At 42.7% G+C, this 13,244-nt stretch overlaps 1 protein-coding gene across 4 annotated transcripts in view; it reads left to right on the forward strand.

Annotated features, from left to right (window-relative positions):
- METTL24 (methyltransferase like 24) overlaps window positions 1-13,244 on the forward strand; it is a 144,355-nt gene that overhangs the window by 88,995 nt on the left and 42,116 nt on the right. For 2 of the 4 annotated variants that reach the window (XM_032338822.1, XM_032338819.1), the window contains exon 5: window positions 6,475-6,603. In XM_032338822.1, the coding sequence (XP_032194713.1) occupies window positions 6,475-6,603 (129 nt within the window). Of the gene's footprint in view, window positions 1-6,474; window positions 8,646-9,789; window positions 10,561-13,244 lie in introns of those variants that run through there. The other 2 variants (XM_032338821.1, XM_032338820.1) reach the window with 2 other exon arrangements.

The following is a 13,244-nucleotide window of genomic DNA, read 5'->3' on the forward strand; positions in this document are numbered from 1 at the left end:
ACAGGAAGGGTCCACAGGTTAGGAAAATTACTGAAAATTGTAAGCTGTGCCTGTTGAACACATGCTGTTCCACTCCTGGGAGTGTCTTCTAAGGAAATCAGAGAACATACTTATATTTAGCTCCTGGTTCATTGATCGCATCAGTGGACCATAGCCAATTAATGATAGGAACCTCGATGTCCATCAGAAGGGGGATTGGTTAAGCAAATTAAACCAATATAAAAGTCATTACGAAACACATTATAGAGGGAGGCAAACTATTTCTCTTGGCAGGAAAGCTCTTCTTTAAGTTAAAATTTACAAGGGAGTCCAAATATATAAAAGAAAGAAAAGGGGAGTTGGTCCTCTTGGGTCGAGGTAGAGGAACCAGAGCCTCCCCCACATCTCCCTCAGGCCTGCAGGTGCCCCAGCCACCTCAGTCACGTGCTTGTGACATCCCCGGGGGGACACAGAGAACACTGATGGAAATTTATTGGCCTGGAAAGATAGCCATGGTTTGTTACATTGTTACATTAAAAAGCATATTTGAAAACACAGTATGATTCTAATTTTATAAACAACAGGTGTGTTTGAATTATGCCTGTGTATGCTATGATCTGTGTGTGTGTGTGTGTGTGTGTGTGTGTGTGTGTTTATGGCAAAGAAAAATGTTTAGCAAGAAATATACCAAGTATTCAAGAGTTAACTCTTAAATCTGGATTATGGGTGTCTTATCGCCTTTTCTTTTTTCTTTTCTGTAGTTTTCATTTTTAAATAATGACCATGTATTGATTTTTTAATAAGAGAGTATTTTTGGTTATATATGTCTGAATCTCTAGGAATCACAGCTTTGGAATATATAGTACTTGATACTGTACAAGTAACCTGTAACTTTTGCATAAATAGTACTTGGTCTCTGTTCTAGTTATCTACTGCTACATAACAAGTTATCCCCAAAACTAAGATGCGTGATGATGACATTATTGATCACAGTTTCTGGAGTCAGTGTTTGGGAAAAGCTCTGCTGGCTAGTTTTGGCTCAGGGTTTCTCCTGGGGTTACAGTCAGACAATAGCTAGAGAAACCAGGGTTGGTTGGCATCTCTTTCTTCATATTGACCAAGAGCCTCTTCCTGTGGGCTCTCTGCAAGGGCTATCTTGGACTTTCTCACAGCACTGTGGTCTCAGGACAGTCAGACACCTGGCCTGGGGGCTAAAGTTTTAGAGAGTGAGTGAACAAAGTAGAAGCTTTTATGGTCCAGGCTTGGATGTCATCTTGAACCACTTCTACCATACTCTTAGTCAATGGCAACAAGCCCATCAAGATTCCAGGGAAACATCACAGGACCGGAGACCTAATTTGTGGGGCTCAGTGCAAAATGAAAATTCAGGGTCCCTTGTTCAAAACTTATTAAGAACTTCAAGTCAGCAACAACAGAGCATTAAGCCAAGTATGGAGCCCTTCAACATGGGGGGTCTGGTGCAGCTGCGTAGGTTGCATCCCATGAAATCATCCCTGGGGAGGGAACATCAATTCCATCTCTTGATGAGAGGAGGGTCAAGGCCACATTGAAGAAAAGCAGGAAATGGGAGTTAATGGGGACACATCTTTGAAAAAGAAAATCTGTCACAGTCTCTATGACTCATCTTCAGTTAAGGAGGTGGCTCACGTTTTTACTCCCCAGAGCTGGAGTTAGCCATTAACCACAAAGGAAGGACTACCGGCTCTCCTACAGTCAGGCTGCCATAACAGTGACAGGGATGTATTTTAAAACTCTCTGTGGAGAAATACTGGTTGCCTCTAAATAGACTCTAACAAAAATGCTGGTTTTATTCCCCCACCCCATCCCCTGCCAACCCCACCAAATGAATGGGTTGAAGCACTTACCCTCAGTGGGACTGTATTTGGTGATAAGCTCCCTAAGGAGGTAATTAAAGTTAAATGAAGTCATGAGAGTAGGGCCCTAATCCTATAAGACTAGCATCACTCTAAGAAGAAGGAGAGATACCAGGAGAGCATGAGCCCAGAGAAAAGTCTATAAGAGGATACAGTGTAGAAACAGCTGTCAGCGAGCCAAGGAGAAGCCTCAGGAGAAAACATGATTGCCCACACTTTGATCTTGGACATCCCAGCCTCTAGACCTGGGAGAAAATATAAATGTCTGTTGTTTAAGCGCCCCGCCAACCCCCCACCCCATCTGTGGCATTTTGTTATAGCAGCCCTGGTACACTAATAGGATATCTGGGACTTACATGTATTTATTTTACTTGTCCTTTGCAGTATTGTCTTTATTAGTCGTGCTTAACCCATTCTCTCTCCCAGGGTCTTTGTCAACTTTCCCCTCACCTTGAACCTGGGCTGGCATTGTGATTTGCGTTGCCCAATAGGACATGGAAGTGGAAGTGATGCCGGAGAGCCCCAGACCCAGTCCTTTCAAGGGGCGGAGTGCCCGTCCTGCCCCTTGAAAGGGAAAAGGCTCAGATGGGGAGCTGCAGGCATGAGGGTAACGGGTGCCTGAAGAGTCCCAGGAGGGAAAAGGAAGCAGCTAGGGAATTGGGGGGAGCCAGAAGACAAAGTTCATCTACTGGGCCTGCTTGTGTGGCCCGGAAGGAACCCGGGAACGAAGCACAGGACCTTGATGATGGTGGTTTTAATTGGCCTTGGAGCCCTGTTGACCTGCCCTGGATGTTGCAAAGTTGGAGAGGTCAGAGCTGGCTGCTGAGGGACTGGCAGGACACAGTTCCCTCAGAGAGTCACTGGCCCTTGGGTCTCTGGTACAGGACACTTTCACCAGGCACTGACTAGTGAATGGTCTCTAGGACATGTACCGCTTCACCAAAGCTCTGGCAGTGAGAGTTACCTCACGCACTGTGTGGTTTGAGTTGTGTGTCCCCAGACTCGCTTGTGGGAGTCCTAACCCCTAGTACCTGAGAATATGATCTTCATTGGAAATAGGGTCACTGCCAAGGTCATTAGCTTAAATGAAGTCATACGGGTGTAGGCTGGTCCCCTAACCAGGTATGAATGGTGTCCTTATAAAGGGGGGAAATTTGGATGCAGGCAATGGGTAGATGAAGGAATAACCCAATGTGAAGATGAAGAAATAGATCAGGGTAATGCAGAAGCCAAGGAATGATGGAGACTTCCAGCAAACCAGCAGGAGCTAGGAGAGGGGCCCAGCCCTCAGAGGGAACAGCGCCGTCGGACACCTCCATGTCAGGCGTATAGCCTCCAGAACTGTGAGATGGTATATTACCATTGCTGAAGCTCCCCAGTCTGTGGTACTTTTTTTTTTTTTTTTTTTTTAAATGGAAGCCCTAGCAAATTAATACAAAGGTCACTGCCCCTTTGCCCACTTTTTCTCATCTCTGCTGTTCCGGGCAGATGAACCCAGACATGAGCTCATGCCCATGGTGAGGGGGGCTGCCAAATGGCCTTACACCCTAATCCAGTTAAAATTAAAATTCTCATTTCCTCAAAAAGTCCTGCAAAAGGAGATTTGTTGGGTGTTTTAGGCACAAGGGAAAGGAGGCTTTTTTGGTGGTAGGACCTCTTTAATGCCCCTGAAATTGTAGCAGACAGGTTGCTTGACCTACCTCCTCCTAGACCCTTCCAACCAAGAACATGTCTTTCATTATAACAGAGTTTACAGAGCGTTAACACCTCGTTGCTTTTCCTCGGGAAATCTGATTTAACCTAACTGGATTCGGATTGGCACTTGGTTATTCCGATGTAATCATTTGCATGATTTTTAGGGCTGTGATTGTTAAGAGCTGATGTTAGAATCTGAACAGTGGTGTACGTGATGCAGAAATGTTTGGTGCCTTATATAAACAATGACATTGCATGCATTATGCAGTAATAATGGAAATTACATTTGCAGAATAGTTGTGGTGGTAGAACATTCTGAAATACAAAAAGTGGAAAAAGCGCACAGGGGAAGAAACCCATGTTTTATTCACAGCATTTGGCTTGCTCTGCTTGCGGGCTGGAAGTCAGGGAAGAAGTTGATGAGCTCCTTGGTCCTGCGAGCTCCTGGGCTGTGTGATTTAGATCAACCTTCTCAATTCTGATTGAAAGGGAAATTTCCAGTCATTGGAATCAAACAGGGTGTGCAGAGTTGTCGTATTTGGAAATACTTTCCACTCTTTTGATAGGAGATAGTATTTTGTAAGTGAAAATTGGATTTTCACAGTAAGCATATATCTGCTATGATTTATCCTACTTTTTTTTTTTTTTTCTGTTGCTCATAACTTCTGATTGATAGCTTATTTTAAAAATAGGTTTGGGAGGTGCCTAGGTGGCTCATTTTAAAAATAGGTTTGAGGGGCCACCTAGGAGGTTCAGGTCATGATCCCAGGGTCCTAGAATCAAGCCCTGCATGGGGCTCCCTGCTCGGCCTGCTTTTCCCTCTCCCACTCCCCCTGCTTGTGTTCCTTCTCTCGCGATGTCTCTCTTTGTCAAATCAATAAAGAAATCTTAAAAAAAATAAATAAAAATAAGTTTGGAAAAAATATGAAACATATATATATTCTAACTCCCCAATGTAGTTTTTAGGTCAGTTGCAGTCTGATTAGCTTTGCCCTGTCCCTTTAATAGTTTGATATATTGATCACGTTCAGCATATGTGAACTCACAGAAAACCATGGTAGAAATAAATCTCTAAAGATTTTTAAAAAATTCTTAACTATGTGAATTGACACAAAATGTTGATTTTGAGTTTTGGATATTTTCTGTACTAATTAGACAATTTTGTAAAGTTTTAATTACATACTTCTTCTGGCAGTTTAATCACCCCAATTCAAGAACATTTAGCTTAAAATTTCAGTGATTAAACAAAGTCAAGAAAGTGGCAGGGCAGCAGGGATGAAGAAAAAAAGAGTGAATTAATTCTTTTGTGTCCAATCCGCAAGAATTATCTTAGCCTCAGGCATGTTTGCATGGAATCTGCCTTTGTTCAGTTCCTCTCAGAAAAGAAAGGAGTTTTTTGTTTTGTTTTTTATTTACTTTTTCTCTTTGAGTTTGGACAGGGTGGTTTACAGATATCTAGATGATTCTGAGGCCTCTTGGTATTCTTGGCGTGTTACCATCACTCTTTCCCTGGTGGACCACGGGGAGCTACCGTCCAAGGCAAGATAGTGAAAGCAAGCATCTCTTTTGGGATGTCAGGACACTGGAAAAGGACCGTTTTCTTGGAGCAGTTATGTCTAAATCCTGTCCATCTTCTCCTCCACCCAGCTCTTCAAATCTCACAGGCGATTTTGGGAGCCCAGAATCATTTTTACGAAAGCCTCGTCTGCATATAGGGCTGTTTCACTGAGATTATGTATGCAGAGAGTAATTCTTTAAGCTGTAAAGTGCTCTGCAGATGTAAGCTGGGGATATTGATAACAAGGCTTCTACTCATGGGCCCTTATTCACTCTCTAATGGCACCTTATTTTCTAAACCAAAAAGCCTTTTAGGGAATCCGAGTTTCCTCATAAACCTCTTGTGGGTTCATGGAATGGGTAAGAACAGGGGCCATGTGGACAGACTCATCCCCATGTCCCCATAGCCTCTCCAGCTGCATGACTGGGGATGGGTTCCTCTCTGAGTCTGGTTTCCTCAACTTCAAACAGGGATAGCAACAGAGTCAGGCTCGCAGAATCATTGAGGGGAGTGAATGGATATTGCAAGCGAAGCACTTTGCATGATGCGGAGCGCACACAGGCTCTCAGTAAGGAATTAGCTTTTCTTGCTTCCTGAAGGCATTTGGGGTTCTGTTATTCTAATAGCAGAGCCAGCAAAAATAAGCTGATTCTCCTAACTTAATTAATTACAAAATCTCCCCTAGCCTATTCTTCTCCATATATTTCATCTTACCTGGGATGTGACTTTAGGTTCATTAAACAAATAGAGAATGGTGTTGCCTTTTTTCCTCCCTGCCTCTTTAAGATTCTGTGCTGGTGTGTACCTTTAAAAGAAATTATGGGATAATCATCATTATTATTTTTTTTTAGAAGTCTAATATTCAGATACCCAAGAACTCTCCCTGGCTTCCAGTCCTGAGAATTTGGAGGGGGGTGGGGTTTGTGACGTGGTCCCGGCAGGCAGTGGCCATCTGTCCATCCCTCCCCTGTGGGCCACCATGCTGTCCTGACATGGTTGGGTTCCGGAGAGCGGAGTCTAGGTTGTTGGGGAGAGTCTGCGGACATGCAGCTCTGTGAAATCTCCAGCATCTCCTTTTCAGGCATCCATTCCCACTGGGCAGAAAGTAGGGAGGTCCATTATGATTTCTGACTGGCATTTCATTATTTGTACATTAACATCTGGTGTGGTGTGCGGTTAGAAACTCATGTCATTCGTGGCCCCAGAAAAAGACCTCTAACTCTAAAACTTGAAACATTCTGCTCTTGTAGGAGGTCCTTAGTTATACAGCGACGCTCCTGATGTCAAGGTGGTATTTTTAACAACGTTTATTGAATCTGCTAATCTCGTTTCATCATTTTTTTACAGATTGATGTTCTCAAAGCAGATCTGGAGAGTGCAGAATGGAAAGTTTTAGAAAACCTTATTCTGGAAGATGTCCTGGAACAAATTGGACAGCTCACCTTTGCGATTCACCTCCACTGGCCCGGTTTTGAGGTCAGTGGCGGTGACAGCAGTGTCGTGCGATTCTGGTACAGCCTCCTCAAGGAGGTAGAACTAAAGGGCTTCAGGCTTTTTCATAGTTACAAAGATTTGTCTAAACCCCAGCTGTTCCTGAAGAAGGACATTTTCAATGCAAGTAGCTGTTATACTCTGAGTTGGGTGAATACAAGGTGGACCTAGGGTGCCAGACCTCATCAAGAGCTCGGGGACGCAGCTGCAGAATGAGGCATGTCCGGCGTGCTAACGATTGGTGTCCTGTCCCGCCTCCTCCCGCTAGCCTGTCAGCTGCTCTGGGCGGGGGTTGTGTGATTGCCTGTGGCAGGGACACACTCAACACCTGTGGCTGGGATGGACACAGGAGTGCCACCGGGGTCCATCTCCATCATCCAAAGCCCAGGCCTTTCACCTGTTTGCCTCTGGCAGAGCGGGGATGCTTGTCGTTTTTCATTGTAACTGAGAGCATAACCCCCACTCATCTGTTTTCCCTAAAATCCACTATATATCTAAAATCCATGAATTCACCAACATGAAAAAGAAATTACATAAAATTTTCCTTTTTTCCTGGGTTGATGAGATTCTTAAGTTTGTAGCTAACTGGGTAACATAGGGCCTTTCCCTTGACTTTCACTCCCCCTCTTTCAAGGTTGTTCTTGTTCAGCTGGTCCACGACATTCTTTAGGACCTTGTAGATTTCAGCCGTTCATCTTCAGCCTTTGCGGAGGCCGTGCTGTGGCTTTAGAAGCACCCCTGATGCTGGTTTCTGGGGACTCAGACACACCAAAGTCTGTCACTGAGTTTAAAAGACTAGACTGTCAAGAACTTGAACTCAGGATCTTTTCATACTCAGCCTTAAATCCCCTTCTGCTCCTACGAACTAAGCACAAAGCAGAATTTGGGTGTCTGTGCTATTGTCTCCACTGACTTCAAACCTGATTTCTCAACCACTGCCTTGCTTATGCTGTCAAATCTTTTTTTTTTTTTTTTTTAACACATTATGTCAAAGATTAAGTGAGTTTTTCTCTACTGCCAGTGGGCATTTGTTAGAAGACTGCGGCCTGAGAGCCTAAGTCTGTCTCTTTCCTGAGATGCTTACATTGGGTTTCAGTAACCCCAGTCCTTTCATATTTTTAAAAATTAAACAGGAAATGTAGATTTTCAGTAGATCAAGTGATCTCCATCATTTTTATTTATGGGATTAGACATTTACCCCTATGAATGATTTTCAAAAAGTCTACTTCAAACAAGTCAAGTAGTTAGCATAAAAATAAACCAAATTATTATCTTATTATAAATTAAGTATATTTTCTGGCTTTTTTTTTTTTTAACATCACAAGAGAGCAAGAAAATTATACATTCATTGTCCAAGAAACTTGGGGAGAGAGCAGAATGCTGGTTGCTACTAGACTTTATTCCTTCTCCCACCTTTTTACCGCCTTCTACCCCAGCTGTTCCCTGGGTTGGCTTTTTATTTCTTGCAGTGGTTTGAAAATACCATGCCCTCAAGTGAGAAACCAAAATATAGTAGAGTCAGATGATCTTACTGACTTCAGTTCAAAAGGGAACAAGACTTTCTGAATTTTTAAAAGTATAAATAAGCTTTTTATTTTTAAAATGCACAGTACATTAGTAAAAGTCATTGAGATGGGAGCTTAAAATAGCAGCTAAGTTACTCTCTACGTCCATGGGCATCTCAAAAGCACAAAGAGTCCATGAAAATCTCTGAAATGCCTGGTGTCACAGCCTCTAAAACAAAGTTACCTTTAGTCCACTTCCTGCTTGGATTGTATCACAGATCCTCTCTTTTATTTTTTTAATTAAATTTTTATACAGTGAAGTCTATACAATAAACCTTTTTATACATTAAACCTTGTGAGCCTTCTTCTACACCGGAGTATGAAGTGTGCTAATCTGATGTGTCCAGTCTGATCAGATTTTAGGTATATACACGCCCATATTAAGATTTTTAATTCAGGGGATTGAAGATTGATGGACTCACTGAAAGCCCCCTTTGTACAGGGCAAGTCCCCATTTATTGCAGACTGGTGGTACAAACATAGACTTCATCACATTATATATATATATATATATATATATATATATATATATATATAATCTGAAGCAAGAATGGCTGTACTGTTAAGGAAAAAAAAACACAAACTCAAAATAAATTGCAAACACACCCACCCACACCCACCTACAAGGCAGCTTGTTCAATAGTTTTTTGTACTTATTTTGTGCTTATTTCTAAGACTGTCCTTCATTCCCTTCAAGGATAGTTTGAAATTTATGATGACTATCCTGACTGTTGCTATGGTTTCCCCTACCTCTGAAATTTATTATGCTTATTGTGTAGGCTGGGGTTTCTTAACCTCAGTACAGATTGCCATTTTGGGCTGGATTATTCCTTGTTGGGAGAGAGAGGGCTGTTCTGTGCCTTGTACAATGTTCGGCAGCATCCCTGGCCCTCCCCACTAGCTGCCAGGAGCACCTCCCCACCTCCCCTCTCAGTTGCAACAACCAGAGACGGCTGCAGACCATCCCCCTGGGGAGAGCTACCGGTGTGGGCCATGAGCAAGGGTCTGGGGTAGCACAGCACGGCTGTTTGGGAAGATCCCACTTGTGAAGGCAAAACAAGAGCCAGCACCACTGTGACCCCCACAAGAGCAGCACAGACAGAACCCAGAGAAGGGGCAGAGTCAAGAGCTACTATGGAGAGCATCCTGTGTGCCCGGCACTGTGCACAGATGGTTCCCAGTTCTCCCAGCAACCCTGCACAAAGGTGTAATTTGCCCCATTACACAGGTGAGGAAACTCTGAGAGGGTTAGTAGCTTCTGCAGATGCTGCCACTAGTAGATGGTACAGTAGGGATTCGCTCTCTAGCTTTCAGATCCAGAGGCTGGGTAGGTCCCCTTCCCTCCGCTGTGCGGCCTCCACAGTCTCTAAGAGACGTGATACCAGGCCCAAAGGACTTTTTACTTCCTTACTTTAAATTGGGAGGGGGGAGGGAAGCTACAAATACACTAACACACTAACATCAGACCTGCCAATCTGTTAAGAGTTTGGGACGTTTTGGTAGCATGCAAGTTTCGTTTAAGCAATCTACTTAATTAAAATATGCCTGCCAAATGGAAACTTCCTGAAAGGATGGGGGCCCAGTGACTTCTTTGTCAATATATCAGGTTGCCAGAAAAGCTCTTGCGAGGCCTGGAAGCAGCTCTCGGCCCTGGCTTGTCCCACTATGTGGCACTTTCCTCTTGGGTTTTAGAAAGGGCCCAGTCACTTGGAAATGCACTGTGTTTCCTGTGTTTTCAAGCCAGTTTTGACCTGCAGGTTCACGAGCCTCATCTTAGCAGACCAATGCCTGTAAGTGAATCTGAAAATATAAATTTAATAATGTTCTTCAAATGATTTAAAAAAAAAAACCTTATTTAGGTGAAAGACATAAAAGAGCTATTTCAGAGATTCAGAAATCACCTTTGGGCACAAACTCTGTCACAATTCGAGATTAAATTCAAAGGAAAGGAATTTCCCTTTCGCCTTCTCTTTGAGTGATTGTATCTGATGCAGCTTTAACAGGTTATCGTATAAATATTTGCAACTATTTGATGTGTTAAAATGAAGAAAGTTAGGGAGAAGTAAGCAAATATCTGTTAGAATTCACCCATCTGTATCAGGGTAGAACAAAAGTAAATTTATGAGTTTACAGTGTTTAATCCAAGTGAATTATTCACGTATGCCCTCTCTGCCTTGGCTATACAATCTTAGATACAGTAAATACAGTATAAGATCTGTATCTCCCAAGTATTACATGTTTGGGTTTTGCAAAGCTTTGGTTAATACCAGGGAGCTCGTCTTATCATTGCATTTTGTCAGATTAAAAGTGAAACCCTCATTAAAACATTATTATTCTTGACAACACAATACCTCCAGGCTCCATTAATATAATTGTTCTTTTCAGCTGGAGATAAGTTTATGTTTGCCTTTGAAGCAATAACATAATTCTTTTTGTATTAGCCAACTGCCGCTTCTTTGTGAGTTCAAAAACACATTTAACTTTATGTAAAAATGTCTTTTTCTTATTGAAAGAGGTATTTGAACTTGACTTACCACATGAAATCATAACCCAAAGATTCAATGTATTTTTTTTTTAAAGATTTTATTTATCCATTTGACAGAAAGAGATCCCAAGTAGGCAGAGAGGCAGGCAGAGAGAGAGGAAGGGACAGGCTCCCCACTGAGCCGAGAACCTGATGCAGGGCTAGATCCCAGGACCCCGAGATCATGACCTGAGCCAAAGGCAGAGGCTTAACTCACTGAGCCACCCATGCGCCCCTATCCAATGTATTCTTAAACCGCCTAAATTTAGAAGATACTGAAATTCTTTATGTTTCTGTCCTTAAGGAAAATAAATCAAGTGAGCTTAATGTCACATTTTAACACTATATGGAAAAATGCTAGTTTCATTAAAATTAATGCTTTTTGGGGCATCTGAGTGGCACAGTCAGTTGAGCATCTGACTCTTGGTTTCAGCTAGGGTTGTGATCTTAGGGTCATAGGATTAAACCCCGTGACTGACTCCCCACTCAGCACGGAGTCTGCTTGTGATCCTCTCTCCCTCTTCTCCACCCCACTGTGCATGTGTGTGTGTGTGCGCACACGCACGCACGCACGCTCTCTCTCTCAAATAAATCAATCAATCTTTGGGGGAAAAACAATAATTAATTCTTCTTAAAACAAGCAACATTCCCGTGGGCACACTGATGGGGCCCAACTCTAATGGGAGAGACGAAGAAAATGCCCTTCACTAGGTTCTGTTTTACTAAAGGATGAAACACAGTCTCAACAGCAGAGTGTTTCTTTTGAACTACCTCACCCGGAGACAGCAAGCTGGAAGCCACAAAGACTATGCCACAAAGATGACAGTTTAAAAAATCCACAACTGGGACGCCTGGGTGGCTCAGTTGGTTAAGCAGCTGCCTTCGGCTCAGGTCATGATCCCAGCGTTCTGGGATCGAGTCCCACATCGGGCTCCTTGCTCGGCAGGGAGCCTGCTTCTCCCTCTGCCTCTAGCCTGCCACTCTGTCTGCCTGTGCTTGCGCTCTGTATCTCTCTCTCTAACAAATAAGTAAAATCTTTAAAAAAAAAAAAATCCACAACTAAGTCGATTATGGGGAGGAGGCAGAACAGTAGGATGAAAGGAGAAAGATTGTGCTGCTGTCGCTGACTAGCTGTGTGGCATCGAGCAAACCATCACCTGTATTGGCCCATTTGCTTATCTGAGGTTGGAATATTTGATTTTTGAGGTTTCTTCCAGCTTGAAAATCTCATTACTCTAAGATTTTTGTGATTGGAGAAGGCTCAGACAGTGGCAGGGTAATTTCTTGATTTGTGTGCTATGAAGAGAAGCCTTGGGATAAATTTAGAAGAATCCAAATGATGTGCTTATTCAGAAGAAAAGGCCCGGATAACAGAGGAATGAATTCGTGATGATGGCTCTCCAGTCAAATGAAGTGCCCTCAGGCCAAGTACCTCTTCGGATAATATGCTTAAACTCACAGGGTTCTAAAAACCGGAGTGTTTCAGACTATACTGGTTTATACAACTGTTTACAGAATATCCTAATGAAGTGGCACTATCTGAAGATACTAGATTAAGTGTGTATATATGTGGTGATCCTTCTGTATGTGCATGTGTGAACGTGCATGTGTGTACACAACACACACATATGTACATATACATTCATATGTATGGCGGAACGTCCAAGAGGGAAAAATCTTCATACATACAAAGCTCAGAGGGAGCCTAGACCCAGACAGGTAGAGCAGGAACCTACTCAGCAGGAGTCCTAAGGGGTTAGTGGACCAGCTGAGCTAGAGGCCTACAGCATCAGAGATAAAGTGGAAAGGACTGGCACAGAGACACCTGCGCAGTGGGCCCTGGGAGGGCTACACGACCTCAATGCAAGAGCCCTAAAAAAAAAAACCTACCGCCCTCATCCCCAAACCCCAACACAAGAAAGCCTATCCTTGCTGCAGCTTTGGGAGGAACTACAAGTTTCCCATGAGAATTTGAAACCTCTGGTCTGCTTGAGGAGTTGAATTTATATTAATCTCATGGGGAGGAAAACCGTAAGCTGAGAAATGAAGATAAAAAACCGAGGGAGTAAAACATAAGGGTGTATGGCAGAAATGAATGTAAAACCACTGTGAAGGTACTCTTCAACTTAGGCTACAAAGATTTCTTCAAAAAAGAAAAAGCAAGACCTGCTTAAGATGAACGCCTGATAGAAAATTACAACTGACAAGGTAGTGGCCCACCATGAGGTAAATGCTGGGGTTTTCAGCTCAAGCACTTGATGTAACAAGTCTTAAAGTATAATACCAATTGTTTAAAATGATTAAAGGCATGAAAGACTATATAGAAACCTTAAGAAAATGATATATGAAGAACAGGTAGATATAAAAATCTATAAAACTACTTCCATAAAGGGAAAGCCACTGGAATACATTTAATGGATTAAGCGGCAGATTAGACACAGCTGAAGAGATTGCAAAGCAAACTGGAAGATAAACCTGAGGAAACTACCCAAAATGAAGCAGAGAAAAATTTATATTCTTAATGTATTTTGAGTAGT

Source organism: Mustela erminea, chromosome 4 (assembly GCF_009829155.1).
Source record: "Mustela erminea isolate mMusErm1 chromosome 4, mMusErm1.Pri, whole genome shotgun sequence".
Lineage (NCBI taxonomy): Eukaryota > Metazoa > Chordata > Mammalia > Carnivora > Mustelidae > Mustela > Mustela erminea.